The sequence below is a fragment of the Brienomyrus brachyistius genome, chromosome 2, assembly GCF_023856365.1.
Source record: "Brienomyrus brachyistius isolate T26 chromosome 2, BBRACH_0.4, whole genome shotgun sequence".
In the NCBI taxonomy this organism is placed as follows: Eukaryota; Metazoa; Chordata; class Actinopteri; order Osteoglossiformes; family Mormyridae; genus Brienomyrus; species Brienomyrus brachyistius.
The window spans coordinates 12,487,894-12,507,928 of record NC_064534.1 but is presented as its reverse complement, the minus strand read 5'-3'; the positions used below and the strand labels follow the sequence as shown (position 1 = coordinate 12,507,928).

At 46.4% G+C, this 20,035-nt stretch overlaps 1 protein-coding gene across 5 annotated transcripts in view; it reads left to right on the top strand.

Annotated features, from left to right (window-relative positions):
* pip5k1bb (phosphatidylinositol-4-phosphate 5-kinase, type I, beta b) overlaps positions 1 to 20,035 on the top strand; it is a 46,603-nt gene that overhangs the window by 15,630 nt on the left and 10,938 nt on the right. For 4 of the 5 annotated variants that reach the window (XM_048981452.1, XM_048981442.1, XM_048981423.1 and 1 more), the window contains exons 2-7: positions 8,322 to 8,398; positions 8,648 to 8,716; positions 9,728 to 9,858; positions 12,573 to 12,690; positions 14,527 to 14,679; positions 16,147 to 16,443. In XM_048981452.1, coding sequence (XP_048837409.1) covers positions 8,648 to 8,716; positions 9,728 to 9,858; positions 12,573 to 12,690; positions 14,527 to 14,679; positions 16,147 to 16,443 — 768 coding nt within the window. In that variant the 5' untranslated portion in view covers positions 8,322 to 8,398. Of the gene's footprint in view, positions 1 to 6,536; positions 6,560 to 8,321; positions 8,399 to 8,647; positions 8,717 to 9,727; positions 9,859 to 12,572; positions 12,691 to 14,526; positions 14,680 to 16,146; positions 16,444 to 20,035 lie in introns of those variants that run through there. The other variant, XM_048981461.1, reaches the window with a different exon arrangement.

Below are 20,035 nucleotides of genomic sequence, written 5' to 3'. Positions count from 1 at the left end.
TTTGCTGGCGCTGATCTCCAGCTTCTTCATCGTTCGGAGTCCCTATCTACTTGCCGGTGCAGTGCCCGATTCGCCGGACCGTTATCTAGAATTAAACGTACAAAACAAAATGAACCCGCTCTGAACAGAGATAAGGTGAAATACTGATGCTGCTTTTAACTGTGTAATGAACAGATAAGCTCCAGAAAAGAAGTTAAAGTAAATACAGTAACCTGCGCCCCCCCCCCCATTAGCATGAAACCAAGAGGTTTCCCTCATATCAGCTGTAGTCTTTTCACACCGGTCCAACCAGAAAGCCATGTATCCATGTAGGATGGAACACTCTTGCCCCTGGTCTACCATCCTCGCTACACCAGCTGGTGTTAATAGATCAATCCACAATGGAGTTACTTGGAAATGTCAGTCCTTGGAAACCTAAAAAGTTGTTTTGCCATAGCTAAAACTTGCACAGAATGTTAATGCGAGGTCATTGTTAGGGGATTGGATCACCAATTGGCTTTCAGACTAAATGGCATTTTGAGCTACATTGACTATTACAGATACTATGTAATAGATTCTGTATATTTTCAATTCCCATATTCATATAACTGAACAAATACTCTTTTGTATGGTAAAACAATGCCAGACTGGGGCCTTTAGATGAGCAGGTCCCCCGAGGGGCAAACTCTGTCCTCTGAGCCATGAATTATCTAAAAAGCCTGGGCCAGTCGCACATGGGTTGTCCTTAAGTGACTGACGTTTTACATGTTATGACATCAAAGAAACAGCTGCACTTTGTAGGTACATCCATCCCTAGCTTGCAGTGATCTTTAATATAATGTCGCTTATTAATATTTCATGTGTCGGTCACGTCGGCCATTGTCGGCTTGGGTCTGCCAATCGTGGCGCTCATTGATGTAGCCGCGGTCTCTTAGTCGCCATCCCGCTCCCTGCCAGTCTGCTTCTTCTGCCACGGGACCCTCCTTCTGTTTGCTTTTTGTCGTCGTTAAGCTCCGCTCTTCTGTTTATCTTTCGGGCATGAATTTCTGTCTGCGCTCAGACGTACGGATGGGTGATTCTCTACTACTTTTGACCATGTGGGCATCGGATTTTCCTCCTATTCCCCACTGCGCAACAGAAGGGGAACAGAAATTCTTAATTCTCCAGTGGATTCTTAATTGAATTCCGGCCCAGGCCACTGTAGGAAATTGACTTTTTTTATTTTTAAGTCCTTTCAATGTGACGTTTGCTATACGCTTCGGGTCACTGTTCTGCAGGAAGATGAATTCTCTTCCAAGTCTCCAGTCTCTGGCAGTTTGTAGAAGGATTTTCTGCAAGACTCTTCTGTGCCCTGCAACGTCCAAGCAGTCCCTGAGTCAGGAAACACCTGCCTTGACTGACCAGCCTGATTCTCAGTGCAGCTAAGATTTATGCACAGAATTAACTCTATGTTAACATGGCACTTAAACTTGAGGCCAACATGGTCAATTTCACTCTCATCAGGCTATAAAACACTTTTCCACTTACATGCAAAACCTCTCACATGAGAGCTGATGTGAGTTTTTTTTTTTAGCAATTGCACCATCCATTGCATAGCACATGCATGCAGGCACACAGTCATAGCCTAATTGCATGTCTTTGGTCTGTCAGATGAAACCTGGAAGAAAAACTCACATGAAACGAGGCGCACGTAGTAATTCCGCACATACAGGGCAGAGGCGGGATTTGAAGGTTTAACTTCAGAGAAGTGAGTCTGTCTACCCCAAATATTCCATGTCATCGCTTTGGTTTGATTTTGTGAACGGTATGTGTGTTGCTCTGCAAGTTAGACCTCTGTGGTTGCGATTGTAAGATTGTCGGTTCAAATGCCACTGCTGGTAGAGCGATGTTCCTTTTTCTTACTGGGCCTTTGAACATGTCCTTTGATTGCACCAGGGGCTAGCTGACAAAAACTAAATTATTAAATGTAATGGAAATAGTCTTGTAAACCTCATGAGCCTAACAAGGTTTGGAGGATGCATGGAGAGCATGATAAAAATTAAAGTGCAGTAATACGGCTTCTGTACATGCTTCCCTCTGTACACCAGGCCTTATTGTTTGATTTTGATTAAAGTTCATTTGACTTTATCAGAGGAGATGTTTTCACAGCTCAGTCGTGAGCCTCAAGGAAAAACAACAGGCAAGGCAAACATTGGCCTGCCGCGGCACCAGAGTGACCCTGCGAAAGCCGGAGACTGACATTGATACAGGCAGCGTGAAGGGCAGCTGTGGGGACAGCGGCTGTGGGTTGGGAGGACCTGTGGCATGTTTCAGTCTCTCTCTCTCTCTTGCACTATTCTGGTTTTTTAAGGCATTTGGTTTTGGTGCTTCATTCCTCCATCTGTTTGTCTGCTTGGGATACAAACAAGGATGGCAGAACCTGGAACCAATAAATGCATAAATTGTGTGACTGATAAGGTGATTTTTTTTGGGGAAACTATCTAGCAGTGCCCATCCATCAATTCTCCGAACCGCTTATCCTATTGGGTCGCAGGGGGTCCAGAGCCTATCCCAGAAGCAATGGGCACAAGGCAGGGAACAACTCAGGATGGGGGGCCAGCCCATCGCAGGGCACACTCACACACCAGTCACTCACACATGCACACTTATGGGCAATTTAGCAAGTCCAGTTAGCCTCAGCATGTTTTAGGACTGTGGGGGGAAACCGGAGCACCCGGAGGAAACCCCACGACGACATGGGGAGAACATGCAAACTCCACACACATGTGACCCAGGCGGAGACTCGAACCCGGGTCCCAGAGGTGTGAGGCAACAGTGCTAACCACTGCACCACCATGAAATAATAATGTAAAGTACATTATTGTTATTTTTGTTGTTGTTGCTCCCCTCCCATGCCGCCCCCTAGCAGTGGCCAGTAAAAGGATAGTACATGAAAATACCAGTCAGGCGGACATGTAAGTAGGCGAAGGAGTTTCTTGAAGCAGATTAAGTTAGACAGCGATCAGCAATGCAGTCCAAGTACAGGCCTGTGCAGGTGCTGCTTGGATTATTTTGCTGTAATTGAATGCATAAAGCCAGTATAACAGCTACAGTATTTAATAATGCATTTTTGCCTGGCTCCGGGCCACAGGAAATCTATCAACGGGCTCAAACTATCCTTTCGCAACATAGTGGCTATTTTTTGTAATATGCAAACTATTTCAATAGCACTGCTGAGAAGATACTGTTACACTTCTATTTTTGTTTACAGCTTTGAAGGATTTTTTTTTTGTCATAAACATGCTCAAAACCTAGGACAGTTGTAGGATTGTGCACCTCCGTTATTTACTGCTACACTGTAAGCAGTGAGTAAAAATCAGCCGTGGTCAACCTGGTGGAGGATTCTTTGCCGTCATTTCTGTGAGCTCACTGGCTCACTGGCCCTTCTTATCACTGTCCATGTGGTGTTTATAATGCAATATCCATGTACATGTGACTTAAACAGGCACGTGGCCACATAGTAAAATAACGGCTTTGAACCCTCCACTCCTCCCCTGAAATTTGTTACAGATCACGCGCAAAGCCAGGCAGTATAATTATGAGTTTGAAGCCCCTCAAAATCTCCCTGGTCTCCAAAGTCTCGGGGGGTTGGGGGGTAGGTTTGCAGGCAGAGGTGGATAGTCCAGGTCCAGGAAATAAAAACCCAGACCAAGATTTAGTTTCAACCAACCAGTTGGGTATAAAGAGTTACAAAGTACTGAACTGGTTGGCTGAAACAAAATCTTGGTGTGGATTTTTGCTTTCTGGACCTGGACTGTCCATCTCTGGTTGCTGCACCCACCATAACATTTATTCCTGGCCACGGGTCTGGCCTGGTCTCTCTGAAGCTGTCATCCATCTGATTTACCCTTCGGTGACTAAACCGATCATACAATGAGAAGACCATCTCACTAGGGGGCCGGTTTGGCATTAGGACGATTTAATCTCTGGCACTGGGGGTGGGGGGCATGGCAGCATGGCGATGATATTGTACTTTTGCCAGTGCCCCTGCCGCCTTCCCCTTATTGTTTTCAGCCCCCCCCGCCAAAACTCCCATCCTTACAAAGACAACACTGACGATCTCCAGGGCCTCTGAAAGACGGCCGTGACTCCGTCCGCCGCAGCTCAGAGTCGCATAACCAGGTTACTATGGCAACCCCTCTACCGTGTTTGTGTTTATGTTTGTGGATGCAGTAAGAATTCCAATCACTGGCCAGGTGTGGAGGGGGATAGTTTTAATGAACTTATAAGGGAGTTTTGATATTGATTTCTTTCAGCTGTGCTTTGTCATATGAGATTGGACCGGACTGATTTTGCTGGTTTGTGACGTATCCCTTTGCATTCGGGCTGCCAGCGGAGCCAGATTTCACAGCAGTGATTTCATTTGTAATTTAGATTTCCTCACATTCTACAGTGAAGGGCGAATTGCTTTTTTTCCAAGACCCTAGAGTTTCGCTGGTTGTTCTTATGTGCACGATGATTAGAACCCAGAGTCGTGATACTGTATATTCCTTATTAAAACCATGGTTATCACAATAAATAGGTTAAAGGGGAAAATCTTCCAAACAGATTGTGAAACCAGGTAACCATGTTGTTCTTCATTCATCACTGAGTTTCATCAGCACATTTAAATGAATGGATCAGTTCATTTATTGTCCTAATATAAAGACATAAAGATTAGTGCCACTTACACATTCTGGTAAACCTGCAGAGCTCTTTTCCCTCCTAGTCCAGCCAAACAGGTTTTTGTTCCTCTCATTGCTTTTTTCTCTTTGCAAAGTGTGCGGTACCTGTTTATATACGTAAAGGTAAAGTGCTCTGGGGCGACTGTGTTGGGATGAAGCACTTCAGAAAAATAAACAGAAGCTAAATGCAGTTCTGTATATGTTTACAATGGTGATTAATGTGACGCAGGGTGTGGAAATATCAAAATGTGTGCAGACAAAGCGTAACCTGTTGGTGATTCTTAACAGACTGCGTTCTGAAAAGCGTCATCTGTCATTCTGGGGGGAAACTAATTCTGCTGTCTAGAGCGTAGTATGCATGGTCCAAATATTATGGTACAAGTTTATTTGAACTGCCTTGAGGCTTCAAAATATGTTTTCTTTTTCTGCGAGGTCAGACATGAACTTAGTTAAGGAAACAAGGCATCTCTTTGGCAGGGGGGCTGTGGGCTTAGAACGTCTTATCAGAGTAGATCAGTCCAAGCTCTTTAGAGTGTCTTCTCTGGCCAGGAGTATTTTTCCTGTAGTTTTTTTGAAAGTTAAAGTGGGAGCCACTGAGGTTGCCGAAGATAAACATCACATATTTCCAGTAAAAGGTATTTTTCATAAGAAATTCCAGAACAGACATAAACCGTCACAGACATTCCCTACCAGCGCCAACCCAACAAATTATGTATTGAAAAATAAGAGACTAACATGCAGGAAGAGCTTATGAATGTGGGACCAGTTGAGTCACATGATCACGTGTGTTCATTATATGAAAGCTGATAGTCTAAAATGTAGATGTTTTAATCCTGTGGTTTTGGTCCAGAGTCTGGGGATGTATCCATGGCCCTGGGTCTCATGGGGTCTGTGTAGAGAAACGCCAGGCTGGGATGATGCTGGCTTCCACCTTTTTTATTTTATTTTGCTTGACCAGAAGCTAAATTATGTCCGAATGCTGCAGTAACTCAAATGGAAATGGCGTATATTAAGTCAAATGGTGTTTTATATTTCATGACCATGCTGTGCAGCTCTATCCAGGTGTTTAGTTTAGGCTTCAGAAACATCAGGGAACTTGTGGGTCCAGGCTTTTGTGATTCACCTCTGACATCAATTAGTATTGGATCAGATGGATGGATGGATGGATGGATGGATGGATGGATGGATGGATGGATGGATGGATAACGTGTGGGAAAGTCATTCTGGGCTTATATTTGGTGGTGGTTGGTTGCTGATTACACACTTAATACAGTTGATTTTTATTCGGGGAGAGACAGTGAGAAGCTCCAAGGTGGCATTTAGAGTAATGAAGAATGTGGAAAGGAGAAATAGAACCAGATGACAGGGAGTGAGAATGGCAGCGATAAGCAGAGAACTCACACACGCCCTGATGGGGATCCTGCTGTCGACATCAAAAAGCGTCACTTAATTAGAGCTAATTGGTTATCAGAGACCGGGAATGTGTTGCCTGCCAGTATCCTTGCAGAGGAAGTCGCACAGCGAGTCATTTCCTTGGCCGACGTCAGCGTGCTGAAACATTGACGTTAACAGCGTTTACAGTGTTTCAGGCTTTGCCCTCCAGAACAGCAGTGCTATTAGTCTCTGTCTTGTGGAACTTCACTTAGAATGCAGATAACAGCCCCATTGCTGTTTGCGGGGATCTTCCCAATCTCAGCCCTGCGAACCTCCAACACCTGAGAGAGGACAGATAAAACACGCCACCTATGTAGAATTTACCACTTTAATCACATTCCTGTGACTTTCATCTGCACATAAGCAATAAGCAGAACATCTCACACTCTGGTTTCTTTTAGCAGGAATGACCAGGAATGTAACTGGTCCTTATTCACTATCAGGTGAGCTGAATTTGCAAGAACCTTTGATCTCCCCCCATCACCCCCCCCCCCCCCCCCCCCCGCAACCTCGCACAGATCCCTGCCTCTGCAGTCAGTATGAGAATGAGGTCACTCCCCCCTTTTTTCCATCCTGTTCCCTTAAATAGGCTGAGAGCCGCACACGTGCCCGGTTTGCTTCTCTGACTGGAAAACAAATAAGCATTGGAGGATCCAGCATGGAGACATCCGGACTCCATTTGGCACCTCGGATATTTGTTAGCCTTGTCAAATCGTCACCTGTCTGTGTCTCTTTAATGAAAATGTCAGTTTCCAGTTAAGGTTCACATAGTCACTGGAACTAACTATGGCCAGAAGAGCTACATTCAGTGTCTGGCTGCCAGTGAGCTTCAGGGTGCTTTCGCTGGCTCTTTTTGCGTTGCTCTCTCTCTCACTCTCTCAAAAACACACACACACAAATACACACATGGTCATTGTTTCACCTGAACAGAATGTCATGGCATTCTGGGGAGAAAGCAATATCAACAAAACACTCACAATTACGGGGAGAAGATCCCCTCTACCCAGGAGCAGAGCTGGAATGGTGACATCAGAGATGTATAAGCGTTGCCCCTAGGCCCCTAAACAGAATATGAGAATGAGAAACCTTCCAGTGGAGGAATCAAAAGTTTACAACTAAATAATACATATACAACACAGTGTGTGCACTGTTATCCACACATACCATCTCATTTTCCTAATAGGCAAGAATTTGCCTGTTCTAAATTAAATTAGATGCTATCATTGTGGCATGTTATAGCAACCAGAAAATTAAACAACAAACGGCACTCCTGTTCGTCAAACTATGAGCATGGAGGTTTTCTGCTCCCGCATTCAGCGTTCACTTACATCTCTTCTGAGCCACCCCAGGACAGCCTGCCACCACGGTGCTTGAAATTATTGCCACGATTCTGAGAAACATCAACGTGTAGAAAAAGATGCCAGGTCTTCTATGGTGACGTCATTTCTGCTTGGGACTGTTTTCCGCTGCTCAGTCCTCTACTCAGGCTCTGTTTACTTTGTCAGGACCTCTGGTCCTGTAAGGTCTTCAGTATCCATTAATTGTTTCTTTTTTTTTTGTTCAGCTGACCCTTTAATCAAGCTTTAATGGTGTTTAGGACTTTCTCTGAGACATCAGTCTCCATATATGGCCCAGCATAAAGCAGCAGGCCCCATAGCTGTAAATCCTTTCCATTCAGGAGACAACTAATGGCCAAGTTTTGCAGCCTGCTCACAGGCATCACACACTCGCACGTCCCCAGATCCCCACAGTGAGCTGAAAAACACTACTTCAGACTATAATGCATCATGATGTGTTACAGTTTGTCTGCACACGCGGGCCAGTTGTGGATAACAGTGGTCGCCGTGATTGTGTTGAGATTCTTTATCCACGTTTAATAGCACTTAGCGTGCTTTGCATGTTACGGGGGAGGCCTAGAGATTCAAGGTTCATTGTTCCTTTGAGGAGGAATATTCTCAGTAAAACCCCAAGAGATTAATGGACTAATCCATTAATCTATCTTTCTTTTACCCCCTGTGGCATTTTAATACAGAGACGATTAACTTTTCTGCTGGTTGGCATCATTAGTTTGATTCATTGTCTTGATATCTTGCTGTAATGGCCGCAGTCCCCTCATTCTTGGACATATGTTGTGTGAATGGTTATGATGGATCCCAGGTCGGGGAGATGCATTTCTGACCCTAATGTTCTCCTGTTCATCGGCAGGCTCCTTCTGGATCCCCGGACCTCATGAATGAGTTATGTAAACACCGGGCAACCAACGGAGCTTTTCATTAAGCAAGGTACCCTCCCTGATTAAGACTTCGATAGTCTTTCCATTCACAGCACCATCAATATGGTCATATGAAAGATAAGTCAACACTTCATAACATGTTGTAGTGTTCTGAGTGCAAGGCCCATAATTTATATCTACAAATTCTAATCAGTGTAACCGTTTGATTTGATTACTGAAAAACATGAAATAATTGCATTCAAATATTCAGTTTACAAAATATTAATGTCTCTGTCTAAATGTATTTTCTGTCCAAAAGATGTCAACAGCTACAGAAAATGGAGTTGGAGGGTCTCGCAGTACAAGTGGGGAGAAGACCTACAAGAAGGTACCAGTAGGGAAATGAGCCTTGATGTGATTTTAGTCTTTTTTCCCCCAAGTTTAGTAACACTGAGGTACGGAGCCCCTGAAGCAGCCTGTGCAAAAAAATAAAATTACTTTCGCATGCGCACAAAATACTTTCACGTACGCGCGACTTTCACGTACGCACGACTTTCACGTACGCACGTCTTTCACGTACTCGCGACTTTCACGTACGCAAGACTTGCTTTCGTGTGCGCATGAGATACTTTCGCGTGCACTCCACTTACTAAGAGCATTTTAACTTTTGAACAGGTCCATTCAGGGCTCCGTACTGAGACACTGTGATTTTGTTTTGTAAATGAGTAGATTCGCTGAAAGCTCCTTAACTGAGAATTACAGTCACAGGGTTTTAGATGTATGTAGGGCAATGTTTAGCTGGGTTGGGGTTTTCTTTTCTTACTATGTTACTGAAAACGTATTTCTGCGGCTTCGATCCTTTGATTATTAATAAAGCAATTAAATCCGGTTGCATAGTGTTTCTTAAGGTGACCTCTTCATAGACCGATGATATCTGGTCTGTTTGTTCAGCCTTTAGGGGTTGAAAATTCTAAGCAAATAAAAATTTAGGAATCACGCCAAAGCTTAGTACTCACACTGTCTGTTAGTTTGGTGTAATACATGGGGATTTTGGTTTATTTGTAGGACTAATAGCTAGAAACAGGAACAACAAAATTTATACGCTGTTTCGGTATGATAATGAAAGTGAACTTGATGAACATCTTGCATGAGGCAGGAGGTAGAAATTTCAGGTCCAGAAAGTATAAATCCAGACCACAGTTTAGTTTAAACCAAACAGTTGAGTTTAAGGAGTCACAGTCGTAGAGTACTCTGCTAGTTGGTTGAAACAAAATCTAGATCTGGACCTGAAATTTCTACCTCTGCACGAAACGCACAGGTTGTTTTTCAGCAGATGGAGCAGAGACAGGTTGCAATCTGCTCATTTTTAAATTTATGCGGGTTTATCTTTGGTTCTCAGACCACGTCGTCCGCACTGAAAGGCGCGATCCAGCTCGGCATCGGCTACACGGTGGGGAACCTCACCTCCAAGCCCGACAGGGATGTGCTCATGCAGGACTTCTATGTGGTGGAGAGCGTTTTCCTTCCCAGGTACACGTCAGACAGTGTCCTATAAATTGCGTACAATGACAATACGGAAATTCTCACTCTTTCTGCTTAGTATTTACCACTTAGAGCCATGCACACATCATATGCAGATGAATGACGTACCTTTAAATGAGGTACGTTTGGAAGCAGCTTACAGAGACCTGTAAAATGCTTTAAGCATGCTTAGGTTGTTGTTTTGCAAACAACCAATTTTATAAACAGCTTAAAATAACATAATAGCCCTTTTAATGTAAGTCACCTTGGATAAGGGCTTATACCAAACAAATAATATTATCGTCTAACGTCTTTTATTTGGAAGGTGCTCTTATCCAGGGGAATTTTCAAAGCTAGTACAGACTAATTACACTGGAGGGGTATTATAACACAGTACAGCCCCCCCCCCCCCCCCCCCACATTAAAGCTCTCTGCGTTTGGTCATCTACATTTATGGATATTAATCAAATTAAACACAAAAGATTCTTACAAGAAAGATTCTTATTCTTTTGGCAAATTACGCAAGCTATTTTTTTTCTAGTTGCAGCTGCAAACCTTATGGGAACACATTTAACGCAAAACTCAAGAAAACATTCAGTTTCATATATTTCATATTCTTCCATGTTCAGCGGAAGGGTGACACTGCAGTGCATTTCATAATTTATAAAAAGTAGGGTATTAAACAGCTCTGGGGAAGATGGTGGCACAGGAGGTAGTGCTTTCGTTCGGCAACTGGAGGGTTGCAGGTTCGAGCCCTGGTTCCTCCTGACCCCATCAAAGTGTCCTTGAGCCAGACACTGAACCCCAAATTGCTCCCGGTGAGCAGGTTGGCACCTTGCATGGCAGCCTCCGCCACCGGTGTGTGAATGAGTGTGTGGATGGATGAATGTGAGGCATGAAATGTAAAGCGCTTTGAGTACTCGTAGGAGTAGAAAAGCGCTATATAAATGCAGTCCATTTACTCTGTCTTGCACAAATCCATATAAACGTTCTTTGCTTGAAAACCTTCTCAGCCAGTTGCAAATATGATGTAATCGGTAAAATTACAGGAATGAGAATGAGCCGACGGAGCTTTGAACGGCCTAATTAAGGCGTTTATAAATGACCTGGAGCCCCATCAGCCGCTGATGCCTCACCCAGACAAGGCCCGGAAAAGCCGCTTAGACCAGCTCCTGCTCTCTGGCACCGCAGTGCAAAAATGTACCTGCGAGGCTTCGGCTAATCTGCTGTGAAAACACAGCGTGTGACTCTGGGGACTGTCCGGAGGAAAGCGATGGCTCCATTAAGATTGGAGGTTTACGATTCTTCTATTGCCAAACAGCCAGCTTGCGTTGGGACCAACGCACTGCGATGACTGTGTAAAGACACGGGACACTGACAGCACTGCATTTAAAAAACACTTTCACCACTGACGCGAAAAGCGCGGGTGGACATGTGATCGCAGTAAATAAATACAAAATGCAGACATCCCAGCTCTCCCCGTAGGCCCCGGAGTCTCCCGCACATTGACAGCAGCTCCCTGACGCCTGTAGATGCCGTGTAAAGTCTCAGAAATCTGACCACCACTGGGGGACAACTTTTACCATCATCACAGCCCGAAATCACTGTACCTAACCCGGGATGCCTGAAAATGGCATATAGTGCAATTACAGACGCTCCCTGGGATGGGGAAATGTTTTTCACTTTCAGTACATTAGTCAATAAATTACGTAAATTTCGATTACGATACATTTGATTTTTTATGAATTTTTTAATGAATTTTTTATGCTTTGTGTTAATATATTTTGCCCAAATGTAGGCTAATGTAAGTGTTCTAAGCATGTTCAATGTAGACTAGGCTAAGCTATAATGTTTGTTAGGTTAGGTGTGCTGCATTAAAATGCATTTTTGCCTTACGATATTTTCTCTTTACGATAGGTTTATCGGAAAATAACGCCATTTTAACTTGTGGAGAGACTGTATATTTAAGCATAACTGCAATATTACGAAATCATAAATACATTAAAATTCCTTTAAAAGTTCTTTATCAAATTTATATAATATTAAATGTTTGAAAACAAACCATGGAAGACCAAAAGAAATGCAAATGTGTCTGCGATAAAAAAAAAAACAAAACGCTTTTACACGGAAGGTTCATTCGGAAATAGGGAATGGTGAACAAGCACTGGTGACTGAGCAAGTTCCAGTGATTTCTGAATTGGTTAGTAGTATGTTTTTAAACTGAGAGAAGATTCCGGTTTTTAGCATATCGACTGCTGGACCCAAAGGAGGTCAGAATCCAAGCGAACCTTTTAAGAGCATGGCACAGATTAAAAGCATCTCAGCTGCCATATTAATTAGGCCTGGTGCCCTCGGTGATCTGGCCATCCAGAGACGGATCAGTGGAGAGGTCTGCAGGTGAAGACTCTCGGACGTCACACTCATCTGCGCTTCCATTTAAACGCGTAGAAGCTCCTGTAGGTGAAGTGGAAGCCGATAAACAAACTCACTGCCTCAGTTGCTGCTTAATTGTGTGCAGCATTTTTTATTTGCTTGGTGTCTTCATTTAATTACACTCCATGTGGTTTGGTTGCTGTCTTCCTAATTAGTATATCATTAGCCATTATATACACTCTGTATCATTAGTACTTATTATGTATTTGCAGGGTGGATGGCTTGATTTTATGTAATATTGACGCCTGTCTTGCTTTGTTTACCTGCCTCTGTCACGCGGACTCGCTCAGTGAGGGCAGCAACCTAACCCCTGCGCATCACTACCCGGACTTCCGCTTCAAGACGTACGCCCCTCTGGCCTTCCGCTACTTCCGGGAGCTTTTTGGGATCAAGCCAGATGACTACCTGGTAAGTTCTGGGATGTGACAGACACACCCACCAAGCCATGGCCTTGCATGACAGCCATTCATTCCCACATGTGGTGAACACAAAGCCACACCCCCTTCTAGCCACACCCACATGTGATGCACACTGAGCCACACCCCCTTCTAGCCACACCCACATGTGATGCACACTGAGCCACACCCCCTTCTAGCCACACTCACATGTGATGCACACTGAGCCACACCCCCTTCTAGCCACACCCACATGTGATGCACACTGAGCCACACCCCCTTCTAGCCACACCCACAGGTCCACCCTGCCCTCCTCCCCTCAGACCCTGATGGTCTGCTTCCTGTCTCCTGCACGCTCACTCGCTAACCCAGAAACCGCAAACATCTCAGTTTTTACCTCAGTCTCAGAATTCCGCTGCAGTTACACTTTCGAAAAGGAAGTGAGGAAGCCTTTAAAACTTTCACTGGAAAAATATTGAGGGAGTATTACGGGAATTTGCCGTAGTGGGACACGGTGTGACACGGGGGGGGCGTAATGGGAGGTGATCCCTGGGCCCTGGAACATGCCCCAGTTACAGAATTCCACACAACAGGAATCCAGAGATGCTGACGAACTGATAGCAGAACAGAGAGAAACTTCCTTTGTTCTCTGCAGCTTCCATCGCTGCTGCCTACGCAGACCCTGCCGCTCTGGAGGGTGGGGGGAGAGAGAGAGAGCGAAAGGGGGACGAGCACTGGAAAGCGGCGTGCTGGAGTGCTTCCAATCCTGTGTGCTGGATTTATCTGGGGGGGGCAGGGGGGGGGTAATTTAGGGCGCCTTCGCATCGGCCGCTTTAATCATGTGCCTCACGTGGCAGAAGCGAATCGGGGTTAATTACCTGGGGGAGTTGTGGCGTTCGTCACGACGCGATCGAGGGATTTGCAGGGATCCGACACCCTCGGAACTCTCCGACCCGCCTGCTTTTAAAGGGACGGCCAGCGTTCGCTCATTCTTACATGTCATCCTCATACGGTTTTCACATTTTAATCTGAACATTGGTGTGAAGGAAAGTTATTTAGCATTGTCCCATTACATGATCACCCCCCCCCCCCATGCCCCCCACCCCCACCCACCCGCTCATCCCTGCAGTTTTACATGTTTCTGTTAAAGGCCTGAATTAGCGCTCTGCGGCAGTGATGTCACCCTGCAGACCAGAGTGACGAATAACCTGCCTTTCTACGTAATTAACAGACATGCATTATTCAGCGGGAATCGTTTACTGTGAGCTCTTTGAAGGGCCGCACACACAGAGTCTCAATTCATTCCCCGTAGACGCGCTCGGCCCTGTGGAGCTGTATGCAAATGCGCGTAATGGGCTGTAATAAGAGGACGTCTTTCCTGCTTCCCGATGATTCTTATCATGCTCTTTTATTTCCAACTTCAACAGTCCCTGCTGTTTCTCTTTGCTGCCGGGTCTCTGTTTGCCATCAGGGGTGTCAGTGTCACACAGCCTTCCAGGTCCAAAATATTCCCACCCCTTATCCAAATATCCATCTTTCAATCATTTATCCTGGTCAGTGTGTGGGTGAGGGGGGGGGGGGCTCTCTCCCAGCACCATAGGGTACGGGGGGGCACCTTGGGTGGGATGCCAGTTCATGAAATCCAACACGGCCTGTTGTTTCCACCCTGTGTCTGCGCTCAGTACCTACAGCTTGGACTCCCGGGGGGGCGGGATCGGCCTGCAGGGTTTGCGTGTGGATCTGCGTGCGTAAGCATGACAAGGAGGGAAAATCTGGATTTGTTCAGCATCAGCTCTGTAAAGCCCCTCCCTCCTGTTTTCCCTCTGCCCCCCCCCCCCCCCCCCCACAGTACTCCATCTGCAAAGAGCCCCTCATCGAGCTGTCCAACCCTGGAGCCAGCGGCTCGCTGTTTTACCTCACGAGTGACGACGAGTTCATCATCAAGACCGTGCAGCACAAGGAGGCCGAGTTCCTGCAAAAACTGCTTCCGGGTTACTACATGGTGAGCAGCTCAGGCCGGGCCGGGTCAGAACCAGCCTCTCTCCCGGGTTACTACATGGTGAGCCGCTCAGGCCGGGCCGGGTCAGAACCGGCCTCTCTTCCGGGTTACTACATGGTGAGCAGCTCAGGCCGGGCCGGGTCAGAACCAGCCTCTCTCCCGGGTTACTACATGGTGAGCAGCTCAGGCCGGGCCGGGCCTGGTCAGAACCGGCCTCTCTCCCGGGTTACTATATGGTGAGCCGCTCAGGCCGGGCCGGGTCAGAACCGGCCTCTCTTCCGGGTTACTACATGGTGAGCAGCTCAGGCCGGGCCGGGCCTGGTCAGAACCGGCCTCTCTCCCAGGTTACTACATGGTGAGCCGCTCAGGCCGGGCCGGGCCTGGTCAGAACCGGCCTCTCTCCCGGGTTACTACATGGTGAGCCGCTCAGGCCGGGCCGGGCCTGGTCAGAACCGGCCTCTCTCCCGGGTTACTACATGGTGAGCCGCTCAGGCCGGGCCGGGCCTGGTCAGAACCGGCCTCTCTCCCGGGTTACTACATGGTGAGCCGCTCAGGCCGGGCCGGGCCTGGTCAGAACCGGCCTCTCTCCCGGGTTACTACATGGTGAGCCGCTCAGGCCGGGCCGGGCCTGGTCAGAACCGGCCTCTCTCCCGGGTTACTACATGGTGAGCCGCTCAGGCCGGGCCGGGCCTGGTCAGAACCGGCCTCTCTCCCAGTGTACATCACCCCGGAGTTTGTATTGGGCTTAGGGTGCTGGCTATCATCATAGCTGTGACTTTTTCCTGCCGAAATAGGCTCAGGTCATCACAACCTTGGGAGCGAAGGTGCCTTTCTGAGTGCTCATCTAATGGTACCACTGTGTGTAGAGTACTATAAAAAAAGTCTTGGCCAGTGAAAGAAAAAGTTTAAAGCTATATTTTTGAATGATAAGTGTATATTTGCTCAGAGACCAAATTTAACGTCAGAATATTTGCAAATGAAAAGAAACAGTAAAAAGTAGCAAGAATTTTATGTGTTCTTCAAAAACCTACTGATGTCTTAGATGGTTAGAAGAATGCCCAATGAATGCCCAAAGGATGCCCAGACCTCTCCTGGGGGGCACCCTAACCATTCCATGTATTTACTAAATTACTACCAGCTCACTTAGTTAATGAATTTCATTAGTTAAATTACTTGATGCGGTATTGATTAGTCAAACGTGGTATGTTTGTAGTTGAGTAAACAAATACAGTTGGTATATTTGACAGTTACTCCAAATACTGGGGTGACATTAGGGGAGGTTTTGAAATGGCTGACAGTGACAGACACAATATCACAATGTTACACCAACATGAAGATCGTTTAGACATAATTTTCTGTGCACATTATGATGAAGAAAATACTTGTATAATAGAGAATATACGTCCGCATCTGCAGTCAGGATGTTCCTCTAATGCTCCTGTTCCCGGATTTGCGCTCTGCTCCTCTCAGAACCTGAACCAGAACCCCAGGACACTGCTGCCCAAGTTCTACGGGCTCTACTGCGTCCAGTCGGGAGGCATGAACATCCGGCTGGTGGTGATGAACAATGTGCTACCACGTTCTGTGAAGATGCACTACAAGTACGACCTGAAGGGCTCGACATACAAGCGACGGGCAAACCGCAAGGAGCGCGAGAAAGCCTGTCCCACCTACAAGGACCTGGACTTCCAGGACATGCATGACGGATTGTACTTCGACACTGAGACCTACAACGCCTTGATGAAGACCCTGCAGCGGGATTGCCGGGTCAGTGCTGCATTCGCGCCTAGCGCCTAGTGCTCGCTTATCGCCGTGGCGGCAGCTAAACACTCAGCAGGAAGGACGTGGCAATGGTACACACTGGCGGGGCCTCCACACAGTCACATAATATAGTTTGAAGAAACTAATTCATAAACCATAAACCACATGTATTTGGACTGTGGTAAGAAACCAGAAGAAGTTCACAGGAACACACACATACTCACACACACACGCTGCTAGATATTAGACCCACAAGCAGCACCAGCCACAGAGCGGAACTTTAAAAATACTTCATTTGTCACGTTACAAAATGATTCCCTCCACATCTGAGCCTCCGTGCCGCTCTGTAATGTTTCGGGTTCTCTCACCCCTTCGCTGACGTCTGTACCACGTTAATAAGGGTTAGGGAGGCATTTTAAAAGCAAATATCAGCAGTTTAACTCCCAGCCCAGTTTTGCTGACTCGCGACATCTGAGTAGGTAACATGTGACAGTTCTTTAAACAGCAGAGCCGATTAAAACTCTTCTCGGCAAAAAGAACAGGTTCTCAAGGAAAGGCTTCAGTTGTTTCACAGCAAAATGTGTTAAGACAGGGCTTTAAGAAGGTTTGTTTAGGAGCCGTGGGCGGCATGGTGGTGCAGTGGTTAGCACTGTCGCCTCACACCTCTGGGACCCGGGTTCGAGTCTCCGTCTGGGTCACATGTGTGTGGAGTTTGCATGTTCTCCCCGTGTCGTCGTGGGGTTTCCTCCGGGTACTCCGGTTTCCCCCCACAGTCCAAAAACATGCTGAGGCTAATTGGAGTTGCTGAATTGCCCGTAGGTGTGCATGTGTGAGTGAATGGTGTGTGAGTGTGCCCTGCGATGGGCTGGCCCCCCATCCTGGGCTGTTCCCTGCCTCGTGCCCATTGCTTCCGGGATAGGCTCCGGACCCCCCGCGACCCAATAGGATGAGCGGTTTGGAAAATGGATGGATGTTTAGGAGCCTTCTCTGAATATCAGCTATTATATATCAGTGTTTATTTGACAGAAATGTTGGCACACATTGTTGGCCAATGCCTGCCCTTCAGTTCCTCTCCTCTTCTCCTTAGCTGACTTCCCATGCTGCCTCATCTGAAATTGCATTTTTTCCCCCACTTCCGCTTTTCTTTGTAATGTAGTAAGACGTGACTGTTTGTCAAAGACGTCCCACCACCAAGGCTCCCACAAAGCTCTAAGGCAGGAGTGCAGCGACCAGCCAGCAAAATCTCCACGTCGGGGGCCCTGACTGATACAGAAGCATGTGTGTCATGTTGCGCCGTAACTGAGATCAATTGGGAAATTGTTGGGTGGGGGGTAGGGGAGGGGAGGGTCAGGCATAAGCTCTGTCATCCAATGAGATTCTGTGGTGTTCCACGTCATTGGCCAGGATTACCGCGGGATTAGAGCAGTGTTTCCCAACCTGGTCCTCTGGGACCCCTAGACAGTGCACATTTTTGCTCCCTCCCAGCTCTCTGCCAGACAGTCTTCATTTTTGCTCCCTGCCAGCTCCCTGCCAAACAGTCCACATTTTTGCTCCCTCCCAGCTCTCTGCCAGACAGTCCTCATTTTTGCTCCCTGTCAGCTCCCTGCCAAACAGTCCACATTTTTGCTCCCTCCCAGCTCTCTGCCAAACAGTCCATATTTTTGCTCCCTCCCAGCTCTCTGCCAGACAGTCCTCATTTTTGCTCCCTGCCAGACACTCCATATTTTTGCTCCCTGCCAGACAGTCCACATTTTTGCCCTCTCCCAGTTCCCGCAAAAATGCAGACTGTCTGGGGATCCTTGAAGAACGGGTTGGGAAATGCCAGGTTTGAGGAATGTGAAATGAAATGAACCGAGGGAGGAGCACTGGCCTGTTCTGGCCCTGCTGGTCCAGAATTGCCAGAGGTGTTGCCGTGCCGTGGTCATTCAGAGGATGGTGACGCCAGTGCGAGTCACATTCATCGAGCTGTCAGATAAGGACTGAGTCCCACGCTGACTTGGGCGCCTCACGCTGACCTTGGAGGAACTTGTTTGTTTGCGCTCAACTTCCCTCAGAAGAAGAAAGCATTTCCTCAGTGCTGTCATTACCATTCGGCCGTTACGAGAAAGGGGAAGTTGGGACAGGTTCCTGAAGCTCGGGCTGAAACGTGCTGCCCATTCACCCAAGCATTTTGGTTCCCTGTCTCCTTATATAGCACATGGCTTCTGAAAGGTTGGAGGGTTTCTGCTCAAAGGTTGAACGAATTACGATGAGTCACAGACACACACTGCTGTGATCATCTTCGTCATCTATGTCCAAGACACCCCCCCCCCCTCAAGCCTGCTACTTCTGCACCCTTGGTCCTTGCTGTAAAGGGGGAGGGGTTTGGGGAGGAGGTCTGCAGTGCAGGCCTCTGAAAGGACCCGCAATCGCACGTGTCACGGTGCAAGCTGCGTGTGCCACGTCGCCCCCTGCTGTGTAAGACAATTGTAATGACAAGCTAATCATGGGATTTATCCTGAGCCTTTTTAGGTTTATCGGTACTCGGGTGGTGTGTAGCTCAGTGGGTTCGGATGTCCAGAAGGTCGTGCATTCTGATCCTGTGGCCAGCAGAGTGATCATGTCGCCCTTAACCTCAGCTGCTCCCGCGGCGATATGTGATCTTGCTTTCCAAGCTTTTCCCATTTGTGTGATAAATAAATGCCGGCAATATTCTGTTCCACAAATCCTTACGTTAGTTTACATAAATCGGATTTACCATTTAAGACACCTTATAATGAAAAACACATAAGTCAAAAATATCCAGTAGCCCCCCGTATCCATCGGTGATACGTTCCTAAACTTATATGCGGATTGCCGAAACCAGGGGTAATAGGGAACCATCTGCGGCCCCCATATATAATGTCATTTTTCAGGTACAGGCAAAGTTTAATTGATAAATTATGTACAGTAGGACATTACCAACATTAAATACAGTAATAATAAAGTACATTGTACAGTATTTTGCAGTACTGTACTCTCTCGAATGAAAGTGATTCTGACATTTTAGCCTAATTCTCAAGAGATTATATAATGAAAAAATGTATCAAGGGATGATAGCAGTGAAAAAGGACAAAGGAACAAAGAAAAAACTTAGGCTACTGTTATACATTTTCCAGTGAAAATGATTGTATCATGTGCCTGTACATAATCTGTAAAGAGAAAAATGTATTCGTTTCAAAATATCTTAGCCGAGATTTACTGTTTCTGGATTTTTTTTTTTATTATTTGGACCACAGTAAGCCACAGATAACTGATACCATGGTTATTGAAACCACGGGTATTGGGGTCCCACTGTACTAACCATATATGTACGGAATAACGTATATTAAATAAATGAAAAGGTAAAGTTTTAAATACTGTATTTTCGCAGTAAATTTACTTACAGACGCGTCACCTGTTCACGTTAGCATAAACTATATATCTTAAGTCTGGATTTACGGAAGTCGGTTTCACTTAAGTCAAGAGCAGCCTGTCAATGTAAATGTCGTTGGCATATCAACCGTAGTCTAGGTCAGAAGTCCAAGTATATTTTTGTTCCGTTTGTTGACTTTCGCTTGAGATGGATGAATCAGCTCGT